The 22,030-nt window shown below is 49.3% G+C and overlaps 6 protein-coding genes and 1 non-coding gene across 7 annotated transcripts; 4 read left to right on the top strand and 3 right to left on the bottom strand.

Moving 5' to 3' along the window:
• Positions 1–1,038: 1,038 nt before the first annotated feature.
• On the top strand, positions 1,039–2,718 carry BC939DRAFT_394948 (drug resistance transporter, EmrB/QacA subfamily; the record flags this gene model as incomplete). Its single annotated transcript, XM_051552192.1, has 2 exons — positions 1,039–1,194; positions 1,393–2,718. Coding segments are annotated over 2 exons (1,482 nt in total), but the record flags the coding sequence as incomplete, so codon positions are not given.
• A 226-nt stretch (positions 2,719–2,944) lies between these two features.
• BC939DRAFT_445302 (kinase-like domain-containing protein) lies at positions 2,945–7,727 on the top strand. The gene is made up of 4 exons (XM_051554784.1): positions 2,945–3,134; positions 4,028–4,270; positions 5,336–6,336; positions 6,798–7,727. The coding sequence occupies exons 1-4, from the start codon at positions 3,047–3,049 to the stop codon at positions 7,458–7,460; spliced, it is 1,995 nt and encodes a 664-aa protein (XP_051414295.1). The 5' UTR covers positions 2,945–3,046; the 3' UTR covers positions 7,461–7,727.
• A 128-nt stretch (positions 7,728–7,855) lies between these two features.
• Positions 7,856–10,793, bottom strand: BC939DRAFT_445295 (uncharacterized protein). The gene is made up of 7 exons (XM_051554783.1): positions 10,688–10,793; positions 10,433–10,556; positions 10,309–10,323; positions 10,103–10,189; positions 8,810–9,962; positions 8,509–8,674; positions 7,856–8,402 (listed from the first exon to the last, which is right to left on the bottom strand). The coding sequence occupies exons 1-7, from the start codon at positions 10,730–10,732 to the stop codon at positions 8,076–8,078; spliced, it is 1,917 nt and encodes a 638-aa protein (XP_051414294.1). The 5' UTR covers positions 10,733–10,793; the 3' UTR covers positions 7,856–8,075.
• Positions 10,794–11,398: 605 nt separating this feature from the next.
• Positions 11,399–12,184, bottom strand: BC939DRAFT_501294 (uncharacterized protein; the record flags this gene model as incomplete). The annotated part of the gene is made up of 2 exons (XM_051560146.1): positions 11,399–11,915; positions 12,087–12,184. The coding sequence occupies 2 exons, from the start codon at positions 12,182–12,184 to the stop codon at positions 11,399–11,401; spliced, it is 615 nt and encodes a 204-aa protein (XP_051414293.1).
• A 1,495-nt stretch (positions 12,185–13,679) lies between these two features.
• On the top strand, positions 13,680–13,751 carry BC939DRAFT_t70. Its single transcript has one exon. It is a non-coding gene; the product is annotated as a tRNA-Met (tRNA).
• Positions 13,752–14,541: 790 nt separating this feature from the next.
• On the top strand, positions 14,542–16,188 carry BC939DRAFT_501293 (uncharacterized protein; the record flags this gene model as incomplete). Its single annotated transcript, XM_051560145.1, has 1 exon — positions 14,542–16,188. One exon carries the CDS (start codon positions 14,542–14,544, stop codon positions 16,186–16,188), a length of 1,647 nt encoding a protein of 548 aa, XP_051414292.1.
• Positions 16,189–16,485: 297 nt separating this feature from the next.
• Positions 16,486–21,874, bottom strand: BC939DRAFT_445293 (uncharacterized protein). Its single transcript, XM_051554782.1, has 8 exons — positions 21,591–21,874; positions 21,417–21,489; positions 20,114–21,303; positions 18,920–20,025; positions 18,713–18,826; positions 18,512–18,629; positions 17,375–18,412; positions 16,486–17,283 (listed from the first exon to the last, which is right to left on the bottom strand). The coding sequence occupies exons 1-8, from the start codon at positions 21,821–21,823 to the stop codon at positions 16,749–16,751; spliced, it is 4,407 nt and encodes a 1,468-aa protein (XP_051414291.1). The 5' UTR covers positions 21,824–21,874; the 3' UTR covers positions 16,486–16,748.
• Between the last annotated feature and the right edge of the window lie 156 nt (positions 21,875–22,030).

Genomic DNA, 22,030 nt, shown 5'->3' with positions numbered 1-22,030 from the left:
AATGTCCATCGACCTTTCGAGGATGCCCGACGTAGCGGCCAACATACAGGTTGTTGCACTTTGCTGAAAGATGGGAAAGGTGGATTGCGAATTGCGCGTGCCAGTGCTCGCAAACAAGTTTGGCAGCAACCGATACCGTTTGAACACTACACACATACACAAACAAATAAACACGATTCCTCATTCAAAGATGCTTATTGATGCTCATGTAGTATCGTTCGACTATTCAGCAAAGAAATCCGTATAAAACCCATGGCACTTCCTCAATTCCTCGTCTGCACTTTTGCACTCTTCCACCGATCATTTGCCACCAACTGTCTGTCTGTCCGCCTTTCTTTCTATCCAGCGCCCCCTCTCCTTCTTTTTCCTCTACTTCGATTGTCTCGCGGATCCAAGTGTTTCTGCAGCTTCAGCACCCTTATTTGCACCACTCCACAACAAAACTCAGTGCCCTTCCTCGATACATTCGCCATTCATAGCACAGAATGGCTGCGTCCACCTCGTCCTCGTTGACGCGGCTTGAGGCAGCGAACAATGCACCGAAGCAAGAGACCCCTGTCCATGCTATTAGCGAAAAGGACGCTGCTGTGCCTGAAGTACACGGCGAGCCTAAATCACAGCAAAAGGTGGACCTTTCTGACGGACAATCAGAAAGGGAAACAGTCGATATTGAACGGCAAGGAGCCAAGGAACCAGAAGCGGCCATCGGACACAAGGCTGCCACCTTGCTCTTTATCGGGTACGTTTCGTACATTCACTCTTTTTTGATGGCTCATCCTTCCCCTTCCAAAACGATACTTCCGCAATGGATATGCCTTAGACATGCCATATCCACATCGTCCACTTCTTTCGACTGCGGTGCCTCAGTCCCAGCTTTTTTTCTTTTTTTTTTTTTTTTTTTTTTTTCCACGTTACCACGCTTCATGTATTAGCCGTCGCCTTTCATTCTACGGTCCCTGCTACCAAGGATCCTCAGATAATGACCGGTATAACAATCACTGTTAACACTATGCTGTTCAAATCGTTTCATATTGCAGGTTGGCTATGGCCACGTTCCTGGCAAGTCTTGACGGAACCATCATTGCGACAGCCCTGCCAAAGATCGCTTCGGATTTCAAGGCCCAATCAGAAATGTCTTGGGTAGCCACAGCATACCTTCTCACCTACAGTAAGTGCTCCCTACTTTTATGCGCTGTCTTCCCTTGTCCGTCTGCGGTTTGTGTCTTTAGCATCTAACAGTTCCTTCATACGTGATTATCTACGCGCATAGATGCGTTCCAACCCCTGTATGGTATGTCTTTGATACGCGTTTGATTCCATAGCATATACTGCTAGCATCTACCTGCGATTCACACCCTCTCCATGTCGTGCACTGCTTATTGTATAGGCAAGTTCAGCGACATCTTTGGTCGGAAGATCATGATCCTCTTTGCAAGTGTTACCTTCATGGTAGGATCCGCCGGTGCCGGTGGTGCCAACAGCATGACGATGTTGATTGTCTTCCGTGCGATCCAAGGTCTTGGTGGCTCAGGTCTTCTCTCGATCGTTCTGATCATCATCTCAGATATCTTCCCACTTGAAGAACGGCCCAAGTATCAGTCCATTATCTGGAGTGTCTTCGGAGTCTCATCCGTGATCGGTCCTTTACTCGGCGGTGTCTTTGTCCAGCAGGTCACCTGGCGATGGTGCTTCCTAATCAATCTCCCATTGGGCGTGGTCACTATTGCCTCGGTCCTCCTCTTCTTGCGGTTGCCGTTCAAGCGTCAAGCACTTCGTGAGCAATTGGCACGTATCGATTACCTGGGCACGCTCCTGATCATCGTGGCGGTCATTTGCTTGCTCTTGCCGATCACCTGGGGTGGTACGACCTATGCCTGGAACTCGGCCGTGATCATTGTTCTGTTCTGCGTTGCTGCAGTTTTGATCGCGGTCTTGATGTGGGTTGAGAGCCGCGCCGTTGAGGCCATTATCCCGCCGAGATTGTTCCTCAATAAGACTGTCGCTGTACTCTTTGGTGTCAATTTTTTGACAGGGATAGCCTTCTTGGGTGTAATTTTCTATTCCCCCATCTACTTCCAGGTCGTGAAGGGGGTGGGTGCGACGGCTTCGGGTCTACATCTGCTGCCAATGGTTTTGGGACTCGTCATCGCGTCCATTGCATCGGGTGCGGCATTGAGCAAGATTAGGGACTATCGTGTCTTCATCTGGATGGGAACCACGATGATGTCCATCGGCATTGGCCTCTGCATACTCCTGGATGCGGATTCTGGAATGGGTCCACAAATTGGGTTCCTGCTGATCGTCGGAGTGGGCATCGGTTTGATTCTACAAACATGTATGCTGGCTGCACAGGCAGCGGTCGAGAAAGAAGATATGGCAGTCGTAACGGCACTGTGCGGATTTATGAACAGTATTGGAGGAGGCATTGGCATTGCGATGTGCTCCGCATTGTTCAACAACCACTTGACGGAGAACCTCCTGAAGCTGCCGGACTCTGCGAAGGCGATAATTTATCAATACCACATCGCAGAATCGATCACGGCTGTGCAGGAGTTGCCAACGGATGTGAAGGTGTTAGTGATTGGTTCGTATGTAGACACGTTCCAGTTCATTTTCAAGTGCATTACGCCGATTGCCTGCGCTGCGTTCCTATTGTCGCTGTTCATCCGCAAGCTGAGGATGCTTGACCCGTCCGAGATCGTCATGGCAGCTGGTTAAAGCTAGATATAGCCAGGATAAGCGATTTAAAAAAATAAAAAATAAATAAAAAAAAAAAAGCGCGTCGCTTTGTCTGCTTCCCATGAAAGAGAGGAAGGCCCGTAAATGAAGAAATGAAACAGAACGCGCTCTGCGATGCGTGACTCGAGTGTCTCAGTTTCTTTTTATTTATGTTATATCTCTTTCTCTCTCGCCACCATTCCGGTTTCATCTTGCCACCCTCTTTCGACTCTTTCCCTGCACTACACTCTAGTTTTGCCATCTACTCTTGTTCTTGCAGTGCAACGTCGACCATCACCATCTGTCATATAATTTCGCGGCATAATCCATGTCACTGCTCAACAAGTTTCTGGACAAGACCATCCATCGGAAAAGGTCTGGGCATGAACATGCCATGGACACGGACCATGTCGGTGGTAAGGGGACAACAAACCACTGTAACCATCCACAACAATGCTCATTTCTTCCTCAACAACAACATCCTTTATCTAGCGACATGCAGGGTCTGCTTCTGTTGTAGCAAGGTGACACAGAACTTGAATAAAACCACCGGTGGCAATAGGAATGAGCGACAACAAAAGACATCGTGGATACGAATTGGTGGCAAATGGAGACGCCATGATGCGAGTATGACCTCTTTCTTGAGCTGTCGAGATGAAGGAGAAGCACCATAGATGGCGCATGGACCAGGATAATGGACACCATCTGAGACCACCTTCTCTTCCTCTTCCTCCCACTCTCCTGGGCGCCGTTGTCTGATGGTATACCGTCGTCTCGTCCATCGCTTCTTCGTCCCACGCCTTTTTGTGATTACACATAACTCGGTCAGCTAGTGCATTTGATGTGCATATGACAATGTGAAGCATTTCATTCGTTCCAGCCAATCATCGACATAACCTGCATAGCTCCATCAGCGGCCGATGGGTAGCCGACGTGCAATACGCAATATGACCTTCAATGGGACCAGACTCTCTCGGCATTTAAAAAAAAAAAAAAGATACGCTTCCATAGAAAAGGATCTAGAAATCCATTTTGGGTACATTCTTTGATATTTCCACATGTGTATGCACATGCACATTCGGCAATCAGATATTGCTGTCATCATGCATTCCATCAATGCGTGCAGGACGATCAAAAGATGTGAATGGAGAAGGAAAAGGGGGAGAAAAGAGCATGTGCGTCAACGAAACCAGTGAGAAACGGCCAGGCGGCAAACGGCATTCATTATCGCGGTGCTTTGTTTTTGATTTTTTTACTTTTCCCGCCATTTTTTGTCAAACGATTAACACTTTTCATTCTCTCAACATAGCCTCCGTTGACTCGAACGACTTTGGGCACGATGAGCAGCCCCGATATGAAGCCCGAGTCGGCACAAACAGCGGCCATAACATGTCCCCCATGGCCACAACCATGATTTCACCTATCAGCTATAAGGGTGATGCTACGACCCTCAACAGCAACGTTGGTGTCGGCAACACAGCCAATATCCAGAGCAGTCAGGCAGGAGGATACAGTAACAAAAATGGCTCTGGATATCAGCAGAGTCGTCGAGGTAAGAAGAGGGAACCGGCGATGGTAGCGTGTTTTCATTTCTTTCTCGACTGGACGTGTATCCTTGACAAAGTAGTATTCTTCGACTGGGGCTTCCTTTTTTTTTAAATATATTCATGGATATCAACAGCGTGCTTGAGCGTTGAACAAACAGAGGTTAGCTGCGATGCTGGTGCACTGTGGGGCCATACAATGCAGTGCAGTGCGGTTTCCTCGGATGCCTGCGGACCCTGTTGTTCCACCGGAATAACGTTTTCTCTCAACGACGACGCTTTATGCAACTGACACCACTTCACTCGCTCCTATTTCTGTTTGGGACGAAGACTATTGTATGGCAGGCCGGCCAATTGCACAATCTGCTTGTTCCCTTTCTCTCTTTCCTTCTTTCCCTCTCACCCTCTTACCCTCTCACCCTCTTCATCTCTTTTTGTCACCTTTTCAATTGCTAATTCACAGGTATATATGTCAACTTGCAGAAAGAAGGCCTTTGCATATCTACTTTTTATCATTCCATCCTCACCTTCATGCCCACTTCTCCACTACTTTCTGGCGCTTTTTTTTTTTTGTGGCGATGCTTGCAGTGTGGGAAATACCAGTGTGCGTATGTGCTACGTGTGCTACGTGGATTTTTTTTTTTTTTTATATTATGAAAGTGACCTTATTGATGGCCCCTTCCCTCGCACTACTACCCTCCGGATGGATCCAATAATGCGTCGAGGCAGAAAAACAGAGTAATTCTCACTCACTCACTGCACACAGCCGCAATCAGTGTCTCTCATCATGTCATGAGTGGAGCAAGAGTGAGGATCACCAGAAGAAAAGACATACCTGACCACTGAAGGGCCAAGCCAATTGGTTCAATTGGTCAGTTGCTCTATGGGTTCATTCAACTTTATGTACTCCCGCAGGCCTCTCTCCCTCGGTCAATTGCTATTTTGTGGACCTGCGGACTTGCGGGAGAGAAAGCGAGAGCAAATGAGAGAAGGGAGAACACGACTTATTTATCTGCTCTTTCTCTTGCCTGCTAACCAACCTACCTTCTCTCTCCTTGGCTCATACACATCAGCTTCAAACCCATTCACCACCTTCGACTACAATACTCACTTTAACGGCCACGGCTATAGCCACGACGACTCCAAGCTACAGTCCGCCTCCGAGTCCAACCCCGACATCCAGCAGATTCCACCATCTGGCCAGGCCTCGCCCTTGACCTCGTCCAACAACACCGCATCAGCCTCAACCTCAACCTCAGTCCCAGTGCAGCAGCAAACGACGCTTGCCACACCTGCTACGCCTGCCACAACATCCCAGAGCCCCGTTGGAAATAATCTGTCACTGGACCAGCTTCAGTTGAGTTCCTCAAAGAACCAGCAGCAGCAACCTCAGTTTCAGCAACTACAGCAGCCCCAACCCCAGCAACAACAGTATTACCAGCAGCAGCAAGGTGGTCAATTAACAAATAGCATGCAATCTGTCGAAATGGTCTCTGCCGACGCCAACTTGCCCGAACGTCAACAACTGGAGCAGCGGCAACTGGAGCAGCAGAAACAACAGCAGGCGCAATTGCAGCAACAGCAGCAAACAGAGCAAACACAGCAGCAGGCACAGCTACTTGCACAGCAGCAAGCACAAGCCCAGCAGGCACAGCGGCTAGCACAGCTTTCCCAGCAGCATACACAGCAACAACAGCAACAAGTTCAGCAAGTTCCACAACAAGCCCATCAGCAAGGGCAATTACGGCAACCACAACAACAAGCCGCCCGACGCAAGTTCAACCTGAATGATTTCCGGATCCATCGAACACTGGGTACAGGCTCGTTTGGTCGTGTGCACCTGGTGCAGTCTCGGTACAACTCTCGGTTCTATGCTATGAAGGTGCTGAAGAAGACGGAGGTCGTCCGACTGAAGCAGGTTGAGCACACGAACAACGAGAAGATGATTTTGGAACGCGTCGAACACCCGTTCTTGATCAACCTCTGGGGCACGTTCCAGGACGAGCGCAATCTGTACATGGTCATGGATTATGTCGTTGGAGGCGAGCTATTCTCCGTTTTGAGGAAAAGTCAGGTAAAGATTTGCTGTATTTTTCCCACTCAGCCTTCTCCGCCCCAGATCGAAGCGTGTTGTCTCCAGGCTCCGTGAAAAGGGATCCAGGGGTGCGCGATCTGGACCGGGTGCAGACAAAGAGACACCCTTTTTGTGGCGCTGTTGTCTCCAGCAAGGTTGGATGCAAAAGAAAGAGATATGGGGTACAATCGCGCGAAATGTGTCAATCCTATGGTGCGAGTGACCAAAGTACAGACCAGAGGCAACTTAACTTTTTTTTTTTTTGCATGAATACTTTATATTTTTGGATCTGGGCTGGGAACAAACTACAAACAACAAACGCAATGTACCCGCAGTCGTATACATTGCGTAAAAAAGAACAAAGTGATTCTGCAGGGCAACCGCACCATAAAAAAGACGCGGCAAAATGTGCAGGAATGCTAACCGATCTTTCCCCCTTTATTCGGCGATGACTTGTATAGCGCTTCCCGGAACACGTAGCGCGATTTTATACATGTGAGGTCCTCCTTGCACTCGAGTACCTCCACTCCCATGCAGTCATCTACCGTGATCTCAAACCCGAGAACCTACTACTCGACTCTCTGGGACACATCAAGATCACAGATTTCGGATTCGCAAAGCATGTCCCTCAGAACATGACCTGGACGCTGTGCGGTACACCCGATTACTTGGCACCGGAGATCATTCAGTCGAAGGGATACGGCAAAGCAGTCGACTGGTGGTCAATGGGCGTGCTGATGTTTGAGATGTGTGCAGGATTCCCGCCCTTCTTTGACGAGGACCACATCAAGCTGTATGGCAAAATCATGGCGGGCAAGGTCAAGTACCCATCGCATTTCTCATCATCACTCAAAGATCTGTTGAAGCGGCTCCTGACCGCGGACCTGACGAAGCGGTACGGAAACTTGAGAGGAGGCGCGACGGATATCAAGAACCATGCGTGGTTCGAGGGCGTCAACTGGGATCAGGTCTATCAGAGGCAGATCGAGGCGCCCTACCGACCAACGATCTTAGGAGAGGGCGACGCCAGCAATTTTGATGACTACCCCGAGGACGCGGAACAGTATGGAGTCTACCCGCCAGGGGAGGTCGATGAGCTCGGATCATACTTCCCAGGATTCTAGAGGAGGGACGACACAAGGACAGCGTGTTGGTCTGCTTTATTTGTTTGCGTTGGAAAGAAGGGGTATGGGGGAGGGGAGGGTTTGAAAGCGACGTACGATAGCCGCAACCTGTATTTATCTAAGTTTTGGGTACTCTCATTTTTGTTCAATCGCCTCAGTTACTCTCTAGGCGTCTTTCTGCTTTATTTTTGTCACAGTTCTAAATGCCGAAATCTGTTCTCATGTCTCCCTGTTGTCGATGATGATGATGATGATGATAATGATGATAAAGACCAATGTTATTATATGCATGTAAAAATACAATGGGGGTTATTCTAACTGGCTAACTACTCCTGCCTCGACGTACAAAAAGTACCCTCCGTCCTTCCTTTCGTAAGGATTCCGCTCTCTCTCTCTTTTTTTTTTTTTTCTTTTCTTTTTTTCTTTCGTCTTTCGTCCTTTTTTATTATGTTTTTCATTTTTGTGCATTTTTTTGTCCTTTTGTGTTCCAGTAAGTCGAGTTCTCCTGTATCATATCCGTCCCCTCATTCCACCACAATGCAGCGCTTGTTGCGAATGGACTCCACGATTAAAAATAACAATATCCATCAAAACTCCGCTTCAAGAGACCTCACTCTAAATCGCAACGTCCATGTCCATGTCCATCTCTGCTGCTGCCTGCTCCTCCATTGCCTGGATCGTCGCCTGGTCCAACTCCTGCTGTTGTTGGTGCTGGTGGGTGGACTGGTCCGGCTGATGACTGATTCCACCACTGGCCCAATGTGCGCTAGCAGGCACATGCAGCTTCTCTACTTCGCTCGCATCTGCTACACCGCCTGCGAAACGTTCACTGGTTTTGGGGCCGCCGTTGAGGATCAATGATTTGTGGTGACCCACGCCAGGTGTTTGGCCGGGGGCATGGCGGAATGGACATCCAGGGCGTGTGCAAGGGTTGAATTTGCACTATGTGAGGAAAAAACAAATGCGAAATACAGTCAGCTTCTGACGTATTCCAGAACAGTGATGTCGTGCCAAACAGCGTTAATTAACATGCTTCGATCGTCCTTACAAGAGGCATAGTGGAGGTAGCAGCGGGACCATCGCGTGGATGCGTGAAATGACAACCAGGGCGTGTGCATTGATCGCCATACCGACAGAGTGTTGGTAGTCTGTTAGCGACTTCTCCATTGACCTCTGACTCATCCATGGTCGTGTCCTTCTGTGCCAATGGCTCCCTGTGATACAAAACGAAAATTGAATAATACGATGACAATGGTTAACAATAATCAGCATATTATACCCCAGTCGAAGGAAAAGAAAATAAAGGGAGAACGTAGGATGATAAAGCCTCGCATTGGACAGTCGCTTACCCATATGGCGGATGGAAGAATGGACAGTTGGGCTTGGTGCAGTGTGGAAAGAACTTGCAGGGCTGCTGATTCGACTCTTTCTGTGGATGACGGAACTTGCAGTCGGGCCTTGTGCATCGCGCTCCAAACTTACAGTCCTGCGACGTAGACGACCCCAATGCAAAGGGCATCTGCAGCGCATTGATCTTGGGCGTAGAGCTGCCATCTCCATTTCCGCCGGACGAATCGTTGTTGCTGTTACGCATAGACTGCATCAAAGCCTGGCGCGCAGCTGCTGCAACCTGCTCCGCTGTTGGTTCTGCGAGTGGGTGAATGTAAAGACACGTATCCGCCGTCTTGGAGCAATTGGGGAAGTCCGTGCACAGCTCTCGTGGGTGCCAGTACTGACACATCTCGCCCTGCGCACAGTTGGGCCAGTACCGACACCGTGTGACGTTGGCGGTCTGTGCCTCGACGGTACGTCGTGTGATGTCGGCTTCGACACGCAGCATCTGTTCTGGGTTCCATGACCACGATGCAGGCTGACGGGGAAGGTTCTCATCGCTATCGTGGTCAAAATTGTTGACAGGGCGAGTACCTAGACGGCGTTCAATGTCCCTCAAGGCATCGCGTCTCCTGCTACCACTACGATCATTCTTATTCTGTTGACTGTTCCTGTCAATTCGTCGGTCATGGTAATCACTGTGCCTATCCCATGAGCGCTCCCGAGATCGGACACGGACATCGCCCCGAGTGCCTAGTCGATCCTCAATCCTTCCTCCTAATCGTCCTTTCATGCGATCGTTATCCTTGCGGCCGTTACCGAGGCGTGCATCTATCCTGGTTTCATCCTGGGCACGCTCCCTGCTCGTTCTCCGGAATCGGATCCGTTCGTCTCGCGTCGAAAGACCTTCTCTGGACCGCGCTGGACTCAGGCTCCTCTCGCGCGACTTAGGACTATTACGCTCCCGCTTTTCGTTCTCGTAGACTCTCGAGGGTGCCTGTCGACGTTGTGCTGGCTCCTCCCTCGTGGCGTTGCTGATCGCGCTCTTTAGCAAACGCCCAGGTGCGCGTGACTCTGGAGATGGGCGTTGGCGAGAGGCGTCCATAGAGACATCGTCCGGCTCAGCGGCAGATGCTGAGATCTCTTGGCTCTGTTGTAAGGATAGAGTGGCTGGACGATTTAAGCATGGATTCCAGTGGTTAGCCGCTGGGGAAAGATGCCTTTGAATGGATTGACAGAGAAGAAAGGCGCGGCCCTTGATCCATGCCCATCCAGATAAAATCGAACATGATCCTGATAATTGTGTATACCTTGCTGCTGCTCCTCTGCCTGCGTGGGTTCTGTTGCCTGAGCTCCTCCGTCTATGGTGGTGTAAAGCCAATCCACGAAATCGGACGCTGATAGATGAAAATAGGAGATGCGGCACAAGAGAGGGAGCAATTGGTTGAGTTTTTTTAAGAACATAAACTTCAGGTACTGAGAATTTGTGATGACGACCCCTTCCATGCTGATCTACCTTGGTCGGGAAGGACTAGAATGGCAGAAGATGTGGACGGGCAAGGCGAAAAAGTCTGGGTTAGATGATGAATAAGTGCAGATCCACTGGACTTGTAACCATATGTGCGCCATTCGTTGCTTACTGTCGTTCAGCTCTCCGATAATATCGATCTTGGACTTCTCGTTAGCAACCATGACGACGATAAAGTTGGCGAGGACCTCATTGTCGGCCCAGCCATATTCATTCAACTTTCCCAGAACCAGAGTCTATGCAGGGTAGGAGTAAGACGGTGGTCGGCGTCGAAAGGTTGAGAGGTTAGTATGCTTTCAACGCCATGTCTGGTCGATGGTCATGCATAGCAGCTGGATTGTCCATAGACACATCTGCCCAGCCTTACAGTCAGCTCCTTTTCCTGGGGTGTTCCGAGCACGATTCTTGGCATGGTGCTTCTAGTGATGACTTTTCTCGTAAAGGCTGAGCTGACTCGAGGAATGGTAGAGAAGGGAGGGTTAATGTGGACTAAAGATCAAGTGGACTCAACTTAAAAAAATTGTGACGTAATAGTATTCGGCGCAAATGGTCGCGCAAAATGAAGCTGCTCATTTCATCCTACTTGGCGCTTGCCCTTGATACTATTTAGCTTCGAAGTCAGTCTGTGCGACCAAAGATCACGCCAAGCAACTGTTTGTCGTCCGTTGACTGTTTCCTGTGTTTAACAAGTTTACTACGGTTACAGGATTTTGCTAGTTTTCTGGCAGTGGTAGGGCTCCTTCCTTTACCTCGCCAGTCTCCTTTGAAAAGTTTAGCTTCAGTCTTGTACCTTTATTTTCCCTTGTTCAGATACCGCATTATATCCCCTAGTCCGACTAAATATCGCACAGAAAACATCGCGATACGCATCCTTGACTATTCAGCTCTTCTTCAAGTGCGTCTGCTCATCATCCTGCTTTGCGCGTTTACAATGCGAAGGAGAGAATGGTCAGATACCAATTAGGCAAGAGAGTCCTCTGTTGCATGACATAATGTATCTTTGACTGTGGCCTTGACGTGAGCGCGAACAAAAAAAATATATCAATCTTCATTTATTTGGCGCGTATGCCATCGCATTCTACCTCTCCATCTCCAAGGAGTCGGTGCTCGACTGAAATTGCTTGTCTGGCATAGCTCCCAAGTCTTCCGATTCTAAAGATTTCTTGCGCGCCGCCGTTAGGGCTTCCAGTAGGTACTGATACCGCTGCCAGGGTTCAGGATGGGTGCTATCCCACCATAGATAATAATCGGGGCCCATACTTAAGTCGTAGTCGCCTGGCTCAAGAACGTCATCGATATCTTCGCCGAAGCCCCACACGGCTGCATTGTATCTCGCTGAGTATCCGAATTTGCGCCGAGCGACTGATTGAAGTTGGCGGCGAGAGTTCCGCACACGCTGCTGCCCATAGCGTTTTGTGAGCATACTATAATAGCGCAGAGCGGAATATGGATCATACCCTGCACGAGCCATGACCTCAAGAGCCACCAAATCGGCTTCGCGTTCGCGGATCTGGCTGCTACGGTTGTTGAGATTTGTTGTTATCCAGGTTTGAAGGTTCGCGGAAAAAGCAAGGCTGCCAATGGAAATCAAGCGACTAAAGCGCCAGAGCAATGCACATGGTCCTAATAACGTGCAAACTGTAGTCGTACCCGGAAGAAAAAAAAAAAAAAAAAACGAATTAGCCGTGCTTGCTGGCGTGGTCTGTATCGCCTATCAAACCTCATGGATGTGGATTAACGTACAAGCAATAAATGTTATATCCAACCCATGCTTCTCATAGGCGTGTTCCTGGTCCAGGTGCGCGAGCTCATGCGCCAGTACCGTTGCGATCAAGCCCTCGTCGTGACCCGCGAAATCAAGCATTCCTTTGTTGACACAAACGTACCCGGGCGGAGCTGCAAACGCGTTAACTTTGTCATTCCTCAAAATGTACAGCGACCTATGCCTACACCTTTTCCCTCTCTCTTTGCCATCCTCCCCTGGCATCTTGCCATCGTCCCCGCTCACGTTTAACAAATTCCCCCACACGCGCTTCCATAGTCTTATGCGCTCATCCTCCCAGGCTTCGACAGTTCCCTTTTCCTCGAGCTCTTTCCTTATGGCGCGTGTTTGCTGTTCGGTTTCATTAGGATGCTTGGAAGGAAGGAATTTAAACTTCCATCGGCCTGTGTTTGACTCTTTTTCAGTCCCAAAGGCTACAACGGTGAGGCAAGTTAGACTCGCTGCCCATTCTAGCAAGGATCGAAGAGCATTGCCACCCTGAAGGAATCGATTGTAGAACGGGTGCAATAGGCGTGCGGTGATTGACACCATTGATAGATATGTAAGTATCTCCGCTGTCGGTAAAGTTTTGAAAGTAGTCAGCGCTTCAGGGATCGCACGGAGCGAGAACGCCGTTTGATGGGAAGAATGGAAGGCATGAAATTGACTATACTGAACAGGAGTGAATGTTTTCAAAAATGGACTGCAGGAAAGGAAGTGGTGTTGCTGCATTCCTGTCGCGACACGAGCGTTGCAACTAAATCTAGGGTAGTATGGTTTTGAGTAAAGAGATGTGCAGGTGGTGAAAGCTTGGTGAGGTTTCGACAGTGTTATTGCGAGGAGCGTAGTTTTAGGATAGCTGAAGGAGGGCGGACGCACTAATCGGAAGTTGGCTGCAAAGCCGACAGTAATTACTTCTCTCATAATGTTGTTGTTGTTTGATTGAAATCGGGTCCTGTTGCAAGGCATTTTTATGAAGCGATGTTTTATACATCGTCTAATAAACGGCCTAGAGAGTGTGGACGATTGCCGATGCTCTTTGGATATATCGACATCAAAGAACCATTTCGATACCTCTATGTCCTGGGATATATCATATTCAGTCATGAAAGAGGAGCGGTTTTTAAAAAAGTGTCAAGTTACATAAGACCTGTGTTCAGCAGAGCACATGGCTCTTTCATGCCATACTAGCATAAACCTATGTAGCTCTTTGTTTCGTAGTTGCTGTTGCAGAACTCAATTTAAAAGAGAGGTGCGCCTGAGGTGCCGACAGTGTGTAGACTAGAAAGTGTGCCTAATTAAGAGTGGAAAGAAAAAAGGAAAACAGGCACATGGAATGGCGCATGAGATGCTCGGTTCTGTATCAGAAGCACCCTTGCGAGCAGAATCCGGAGCAGCGATGGGAGTACCTCGGATATTCATTTCTATTATGAGGGGATAATGCAGCTAGGGAATTGTGCAGTAAAAGGTCGCTCGATTGCAGGGGTATGCAGCTAAATTATTGCACTTAAAGAATAATTGCACTTAGAGAGCGCTAACTTTATTATAAATTTTAAAAATATAATAGTCTTATAACGCCAAACGTTCATGATTCAAAAGCAAAGTCGCCCAGAGGAAGAGCGCTGGGCTCATAACCCAGAGGTCGGTGGATCGAAACCACCCTTTGCTACATTTTTGTTATCTTTTATCTGGGTTCCCGTTGCTGAGAAGAGCATGTTCATGCTTAGAGGTCTTGCTCGAGAGAGCTAATGTTTTTTTTTATTTGTATGACAGCCCCGCAAGCTTGAACGAGCAGGAGTGCTTCCTATTCTGTTTATAGAAGGAAAGTGAAGTGGGGGCATGGAAGTAAGTGCCGATAATGGTAGAATTTGGATGTGTGTAGGGAGGATGGCTACAGGCGCCTGTTGTATGCTAGTCCTAGGTCCATTGCATATAGAAATCATCCTTGTCGCACAAATACTAACGACTCGCTCAGTTCACTCAATTGATATCCACTTGCACAAGTACAGAAGCTACAAAAGCACGACAACGCCCCTCTCTTCTTCACCCCCGCCATGGAAAGAAAATTGCCTTCTGGAGACGTTCCTATCAGCCCGCTCGACCTCCCTAGCACCAGAGTGCCAATCAAAGTCCAGGTGTGTATCGTATACATTAAAAGTCAGCGCTCATAGCCGTCTTTATCGTCTGCTTTATGAGACCAGCCATCCTCCAGTATCAGCATTGATGTAAACTCGGCGACTTTTATTCTACAGAATCAATGCCGATCTTCATCGCCTTCTTCGCTGCAGGACACCAACTATGAGTGCCAGCTATCGCTTACACACTAAGAAGTTTAATGCTGCCGAGAGTAACAGCACCGCTGTTGAGGCAGCAATCCTTTTTATATTAGCATGGCCCTAGCTTACATTCTGCTTTCTCTTTCTCGCGCTTTTATCCCACACGCACCTCTTTTCAAGGCAATGAATGATCGGGAAAACCTCTTTCGAAACCATGGCGCTGACACCATCGCGTCTCTGCTACCCACTCGCTCTTTCCCAACTTTTGCTGTCACAGCCATACCGTCTATACCACAGCCTTCACCTCATGAACCATTTGACTTCGCCACGGCCCAGATACCCAGCCTTGATCATGCACAAGTATTTTGCGAGCAACCACAACAATCGATCAATGAGTTAAGGTTCGAGATCTTGCAACAACGAGTACCACAGAATCAAGGGCAGTATTCACCTCCATTGAGCGCCAGGGTGTCAGTATCACAGTACCATTGCCAGTCGCAATCGTTGCACAGGCCCCATTCGCCCGACGACCTACCATCGCCGTCCAGGCTCCATAGCCAACCTAGAAACGTCCACCAGGACGAGGCATGTGTCCAGCCTTCACTACCTGAGCTTCTGATGTTAGAAACGGCAACATCGAATGTGCTCCTAGCACTGACCAAGGAATGTTCTGTGGCATCCGATCATCAAGAGCCCCAGGTAAACCAACGCGTTTGCCAACGGCAGTGCCAACGCCGCCGTCATCTTCGCCGTCGCTCGCGATCTCCTCCAGACACGCCTCCAGTCACATCGCCATTGATAGACGCTGTTGTATCGATGCAGCCAGATAAGAGGCTTAATCGCCGACGACGCCTCTCAATCGATGAGACAGAGTACTTGATGCATCAGTTCTACAAGAACGAGAAACCCAGTACGAAGGAGCGGCTAGCATTTGCACAGTATCTGAGCCTGGATCCGAGGACGGTTCAAGTCTGGTTCCAGAACCGGCGTGCCAAACTGAAGAGAGATGAATTGCTCGCCCGAGTGATTTATGGAGAGCAGGAGGAGGTGGAAGAGGAGGAGTATAGGGGGAACGAAGAGGCTGGGGATGAGCAGCTGGCGCGATCCAGCGACAGCGACGACAATGACGACAGTTGTGATACGCACGAAGACCAACGCGTTATATGTAGTCCCGCAAATTCACCTACTGCTTCGAACACGTCCCTTGCGGCAATGGTGCAGCAAAGGAATAGCAATATGGCCCACCGAGGGAGTGGAGCCGAGACGTTTGTGGGCTTTGAACGTTCTGATGCTGGGTTGGACGTTCTATTGAATAGCGATTTTGGGTTGCCCGTGGCAGACAGGGCAGTGGAGGATGACATGTCTGTTGCCTTGGTTCTCGGCGGAGATTATTGTGACATGGCAACGCTGGGCTTTGAGCTGACCTACGAGCAGGTGCTTAGCACGATAGGCGGATCCAGGGTGCCATTGGATATTCCGCTGATGGCGCGAGGACATGCTGATGATAATAGTGATTTGTCTTCTGCGCCGTCGTCGAATGATTCCAGCGAAGCAAGTAATCCAAAGGACACAAACAAATTGAGGGTGAAGCATAAGGCGCCGAGACAACAGCCAGCCAGAAAGGCGTCCAGCTACGTTTCGGGTTCCCAATCTCAGTCGCATCAACACCCAAAGTGCTCCGGCCATGCAGTCGGAGGCTCTTCGTCGTCTTCATCAAAGACGCCAGCCATGCGCATGGCTCCGTACTTCCTTCAGCACCAGAACCCTATTCCACGCCAGCAACTGGCTCTCACGCTGATATCCGCGCAACTAACCTCTCCTCGCACTTAGCAGCCATGCGATAAATGGTTCGCACCGAATAAAGAAATCACAAAGGCACGTTTCAGTTCTGGTTCCCCAGTAAAGGCTGCTGGGTCTCCATGGTCCCGTCACCGAACTGCCAAGGCAGTCCTTTCATGATGCTTTCGTCTTCAATTTGCTCTCAGAAACCCTATCTTTGAACTGTTCCAAAAAACAAGCCCACACAGGCTATCTTATTCTAAGTGTCGAAATGCACCTTTGTTAGACAGTCACCTTCGTTTAAAATCTTTTCCAGCCTTTCAGTCCACTGTTTTCCCTCATGTCATACGCTCGCACAGAGTCACTCTTTTGTTCTTTCTACCATAGCAAGGCAGTGCTAGTGTTCAGCAAGACATCAGCAACAGTGACCTGATCAGTCCCTCATTGAGGGCCAGGTCCTGGCGGGGACACACCTATATCGTCCTGGCTTACGCCTCGCCCGGGATCGAGTGTCTACGAAGTCTCTGCGGAAATCTCTCTCAAACAAAAACAGCAAAAACGAAACATAAATACCATAGGGCGGGCAGGGTTGTCTATTGAGCAATGGAATACTAATATTGTTGGCCTATCTCGCAGGTGAACCATTCACCAGTACCCCCCGCTGCCTTAGCACGCACGCGGTCAAGGCTCATTGCTCGGAGCTGGCTCAATGCCTGTTCCTCGATCTGGATCTGATAAAGACTCTTCTTGTGATGCCGTGCCCGCAACAACATGTTTCGGTCCCTCAATTGCTGGTTCTGGATAATTGCAAATGACGAGAGCGAAGAAGACGCAGATGCTGATGACGCAGAGGGCGAAGGAACAGACATTCCAGAGGTCGAGAGAGCTGTTGCTGTTGGTGCCGGTGTGTCTGCGCCGCTTGCGCTGCCATTGTTTGCAGCCAGCTCACTCGACGAACCATTTGATGGAAGGCCGTTTCGGACAGGACCCAGGGATGGCGAAGAGAATGATCCTGCTGACGAAGCATTGGATTCCAGCTTGGGATACATCTGACTTTGGTGCCTGGTAACAGCTCGCAAGGGCTCTGGGATCGCATCCAATCTCCAAGGCGCTTCTGAAAATGTTCTTTCCGCTGTATTCGTTCGCCTAAGCAGATATAATAAAAATTGAGAGTGAGGTTATATTAGATGAGGTATTGGCGACCAAGAGCTGATATAGAAAGCAATGAGTATCATACGTTGTCTCCTTGACAGGCTTCGAGGTGGCAATAGCGACACGAGGGACCTCCTTGGGCTGAGTTCGGAAGAGCGAGAGTTCGCTCTGCTGAATGTCAAGCAGAGTAGGAGTGCTAACTGGAGTCCCAGCAATTCCCGCAGAATTTTGTCTTCGCAGTAATCCCGATCCATCAACGCCTCCAAGAGTCAGGTCCAGAGAATGCGCAGGCGGTACTTTTGCCCAGGCCTGCGAGGCAGGCGGAGATTGAGTCGCCTGAGCCGGGTCGGACGATAATGGCGATTGTTGCTGTTGCTGCATTTTCCGGCGCTCTTTTTGCGACAGTTTACTTGTCTTTTGAGTAACGGCCGTAGCGACAGGAATGCTGAGGCCCTTGTTCGGATGCGCCTGTCCCTGACGCTGCTCCTGTTCCAAGATCTCACGTAGGGTTGGCCTCGACAAATTATCTGCTGCCCCTGCATCCTGACCAGCTCGAGACATCTGTGTGCTTTCCACATTCGGAACGTGGGCCCAGCTTGTCTTCCTCGTCGTCAGTGCTGGGATATCTCTCCTCCCTGCCACAGGCGCATCTGAGAGCATTGGCCAATCTGGAGTGCCCTGAGCATTTGATAGCGATCCAGATCTCTCAAGACCCTGCAAGATAGGCGAGATATTTTCGATGGGACCTGGCGCACGCGCGCTGTCAGATGTTGACGAGAGCGGTATGACCGGCGCTGTAGTGGATGAAGCAAGTGCAAGTCGCGAAGACGATGACAAAACTCGCGGAGCTGCAACAATGGTTGCTGATCGCTGGGCGGTATGCATATGCTCCATGTCCCGCTCATGACTTTGTCGAGAACCTTTTGATACGTCGGGCTTGAAGGTTCCGCGTGGACGATAGAACCGATAGCCTCCGACCTTGATTGATTCCTTCATCTCTCCTACTACTGCCGGGTCCGGGAGATGGCGTCCAGACCGCACATAAGGCATAAAGGCATCCTGCTTGTCTTTCAGAGCCCTCTCCACCAATATCAAAATATCATCATCGACGCCCTCCAGCCATCTAAAGAAGTCGATATTCAACCAATAAAGAATGTTAGTTGTTTTTCGTCTTGCCCAAAGTCATGTTCGCCGCAAAAAGAAATAGCATTTTAAGGCATACCTCTGATCAAGGGCCATTTCGATGTTATGGCACAGGTAATCGATGCAGGTTACTTTTAGTGAGTCGGCCGCATACATCAACGAGATTTCTAAAAAGGCAACCACAGTTTTTGCACGGACTGGGCGGATAGAGGACGGATATTGCCGTTGGTACCTTCGATGGGTATTGCTTCTTCAATTGAAACCAGCTGCAATACCATACCTTGCTCGCCTAGAACATTCTCGCAAATCTCTTTCAGTCGGTCTATGAGCAACTCGTCTGCAATTTGAAGTACGTTGATAACCAGCTGAATGAGATCATCCATGCCGTCCTTTTCTGTAGAAGATAAATGTCAAATAAAAAATAAGGTCAATTCATGTCTTTTGATATTCATATCCATTATCCTACGAACATAAAAAAAACGCTTACCAGTGTCATTAAACAGTTCTGGGCCGCAATCGGTGTAGATATACTTCATGACCAGGGTCATCGACTCCAAGTCCATATGCTTCATGTCAATCTCCAGAATCGTATCCTCAATCTCTCCACTGGTGTCTGAAATACGTCTCCAACTCTGTCTCTCACGGATCCATTCGTCCGTCCTGACAAACATGGCGTTGAAAAATGGAGAGCGGTGTCCCAAGATCATCTGATGAACGTCCATAGAAGCGCTGTCCTTGAGTAGCAATCGAACATCGGCTAGACTTTTGAGCTTTGACGGGCTCTGTACCACTTGATCCATGTCTTTTGAAAGACTGGCGCTGCAGACATGAGTAAACGAGTATTGAAGAGCGGCCTGCAAAGTAGGCAACGAAAGCTCCAATGCCAAATGGTAGAGTTGTTGTCGGACTTTGAGAGCATATTGCTTTTTGGCCTTGGGCAGATCAAGCGCATCCCAAAACGGATCGAATCGATCGCTGTACAAGAACTGAAGAAGAAGCACCGCTGTGGCAAATTCGACCTTCAAGAGAACGGTGTAGAGCGTCCTGCTGGTGGATCCACTTGCTGTTGGATCCACTACCACAAGAGACCCGACATTTGTGAGGGAGCGAGGCGTGTCGATGAATGCTCGATGGAAGACTGGACTCCGGGCTGCAAGGACTATTCTGTGTGCACCAAGTATCCTCTTTCCCGCCTGAATCTCCACATCAAAGAGATGGCTTCCCGAGACAGAGCTGCTGGTGTTGTTGGTGAGGTTCGCCGTCATATCCAGGAGCGGGACGACATCATAATCCCAGCTCTTCTCAATATTCTGCCAGCCGTTGGTATCAATCCTCCAAGGGTCTGCTGCCACCTTGTCGTCCTCATCTTCCTCCTCATCATCATCATCGTTGAAAACTCTGTTCTGCACACTCTTGTCTCGATTCTTTTCATTGTTACGGTACAGATGAAACTGAGAAAGCGACTGTTCCATATCAAAACCGAGGGATCCTGGACGCACGACTACTGGAGTCAGTGTCGATTCCGAGCGTAGGGCTGCCCACGCGCCACTAGGATTAGCGTAGACTTGCACAATACGATCGAGATGTGGGATTCTAGAAACCAGATAAAATAAAAGTTTTTTAATCATGCAGTTCGTTGCTTGTCACGGTAGCACATTTGCTTCGGATCACGAACTTGTACCTTTGCCACTTGACATTTCGTCCGACAGTGTTTCCCTTGTTGATACCAATGTAAACATGCCCGCCTTTGGTGAGCATGATAACTGAGCCATTTTGCCCCAGCGCAAAGTCTATGGCATGTGTTCGGTCTCCACCGTACGTCCAAACTCGTCTTGGTTTCTCGGGCGGTGTAATCGATGAGAACGGAATGGAGTGGTTTGAAGGCAAAGACCCGAGTGTAATTCCGGCATCTGCATCCGGGTAGCTCCAGACATGGATATCGCCCCATCTCGTCATCATTCCAAACTTGTTTTCCGAGCAGGAAATCTTGCATGGGCGGTTCTCGTTCAAGACCATCGGCATGCACAAGGTAGAGAACCAATCAGGATAAGGGAAGAGCGAGAACGACACTCGGTGGTATGCGTATTTGTAAAAGACGATGACATCGTTTGAAGACATGAGACAGGCGGTGGCTACATCGGACGCTGCCACCTGCATGATCAGACCAGGGGGAAGCGAAGCAACCTTTCTGGGCCCCAACTGTATATCGCCCTTTCTTTCATATCCTAATTGACCGTAGTTGAAACCGAACGTGAACATCTCTGATCCTGTGTGGACAACAGTATGCCATTTCGATGCTGCAGCGCCCACGATAGGGAGTTTTGCAATGTTGAGGGCAACCCGCTTCGGCGAATCCTGAATCGGATCCTGACCGTTCTTGGGAATATCCAGGGTGTATCCCAGTTGACCATACTTGTTGTTTCCAAGGGTGTAGACCTCACCCTTGGAGGTGATGAGAACCGTGTGATCCCTTCCCAGAGCGGTGAAGACAATGTTGCCAGAGATTCCGGATATGGGTGCCGGGCGCATCTGCATTTTTCGGTCCGATCCAAGTCTTCCATTAGTACCGAAGCCCCACAACTTGCCAGTAAATCCAGGCTCTGATGTCGCGATGGCAGTATGGAACTTGCTCATGGAAAGCTGGTACAATATCGGCTTGGCCGATTTGACCCTCGGAAACGTGATGGTATTGGTTTGGTAAGGAAACTTGACCAGCTCTGGATTCTTCCTGTCATCGCCGTCGTTGTGTCCGAGAGTGAAGTTCGAATTGGATCCCCAGGTGTATAGAGCGTCCGCCGGGCATGGCCCCATCTTTAGGGATACAGGGAGAGTTGCCTGGCATAAATCAACTGCCGTATTCCTATCCTTGTCCTATGTGTATGAGCAATGGATCTATTGTCAGTGTGCATTTTGATGTCTTAAAGTATAGCACCAACGGTAGAAGTGAAATGCGTAGTTTCATGGTCTTGGCCCTAGATGGTTACCTCGATGGTCATGTTGATATCCTTGTGTTGAATCAATTCCAAGGCAATCCTGAGATGTCCAAGATAGAGAGCCCTAAATTTCGGAATAGTGAAAGGGTGGGAATGTTGAGTACGCGATCTTCACAGCGCAGCATGCGCAATATGCTAAGCACAGGTCTGGATGCTGGGCTTTACTTATGAAGGGCCGTCCAACCCGACTCGAGGTCCTTCTCGTTGACATCAATTTTAGGGCGTCTCAGGAGTGTCCTGACCAGCTCGAGATTGTTACTGGCCACGGCATAGTGCAGAGGGGTCATCCCATCCTCATCCTTGCGATTGACATCCTCATTCATTGTGTTGATAGCTGCATTAGAAAGGACCCTGGCGGGGTGTGCGTGCGAGTTCACTGCTGCATGATGCGTCGACATTGAAGGGTTGCGAAGAGGAAGAAGCAAACGTCAGCTTTCGCCGCAGCTCGTTTTGATATCCCGATTTGGAACTCCAACACGATCCAATGGAAACTGCGGATAAATTCGCACATGCCTTTAAAAGTGGCAGCTATCCCACTTACGCCTACTCATCGACTCGCCGAGCTTCTCATTATTCTTCCATCAGCATACGTACGCAAAGGAATA

The sequence above is a fragment of the Gamsiella multidivaricata genome (genome assembly GCF_025024155.1).
Source record: "Gamsiella multidivaricata strain RSA 2152 chromosome Unknown BC939scaffold_18, whole genome shotgun sequence".
NCBI lineage: Eukaryota > Fungi > Mortierellomycota > Mortierellomycetes > Mortierellales > Mortierellaceae > Gamsiella > Gamsiella multidivaricata.
The sequence above is the reverse complement of the archived record's forward strand: the minus strand, read 5'-3'. Positions and strand labels throughout refer to the sequence as shown.

Coding starts and splice junctions, on each gene's coding strand:
- BC939DRAFT_445302 (XM_051554784.1), top strand. CDS start 3,047: ATGTCACTGCTCAACAAGTTTCTGGACAAGACCATCCATCGGAAAAGG. Junction 4,271..5,335: donor ATATCAGCAGAGTCGTCGAG/GTAAGAAGAGGG, acceptor CATACACATCAG/CTTCAAACCCATTCACCACC. Junction 6,337..6,797: donor CCGTTTTGAGGAAAAGTCAG/GTAAAGATTTGC, acceptor TGACTTGTATAG/CGCTTCCCGGAACACGTAGC.
- BC939DRAFT_445293 (XM_051554782.1), bottom strand. CDS start 21,823: ATGTCGACGCATCATGCAGCAGTGAACTCGCACGCACACCCCGCCAGG. Junction 18,630..18,712: donor GAATGTTCTAGGCGAGCAAG/GTATGGTATTGC, acceptor CTATCCGCCCAG/TCCGTGCAAAAACTGTGGTT. Junction 18,413..18,511: donor GAAATGGCCCTTGATCAGAG/GTATGCCTTAAA, acceptor CGACTTCTTTAG/ATGGCTGGAGGGCGTCGATG.
- BC939DRAFT_445295 (XM_051554783.1), bottom strand. CDS start 10,732: ATGCCAAGAATCGTGCTCGGAACACCCCAGGAAAAGGAGCTGACT. Junction 10,557..10,687: donor CCCAGGAAAAGGAGCTGACT/GTAAGGCTGGGC, acceptor TACCCTGCATAG/ACTCTGGTTCTGGGAAAGTT. Junction 9,963..10,102: donor GGCAGAGGAGCAGCAGCAAG/GTATACACAATT, acceptor TAAATCGTCCAG/CCACTCTATCCTTACAACAG.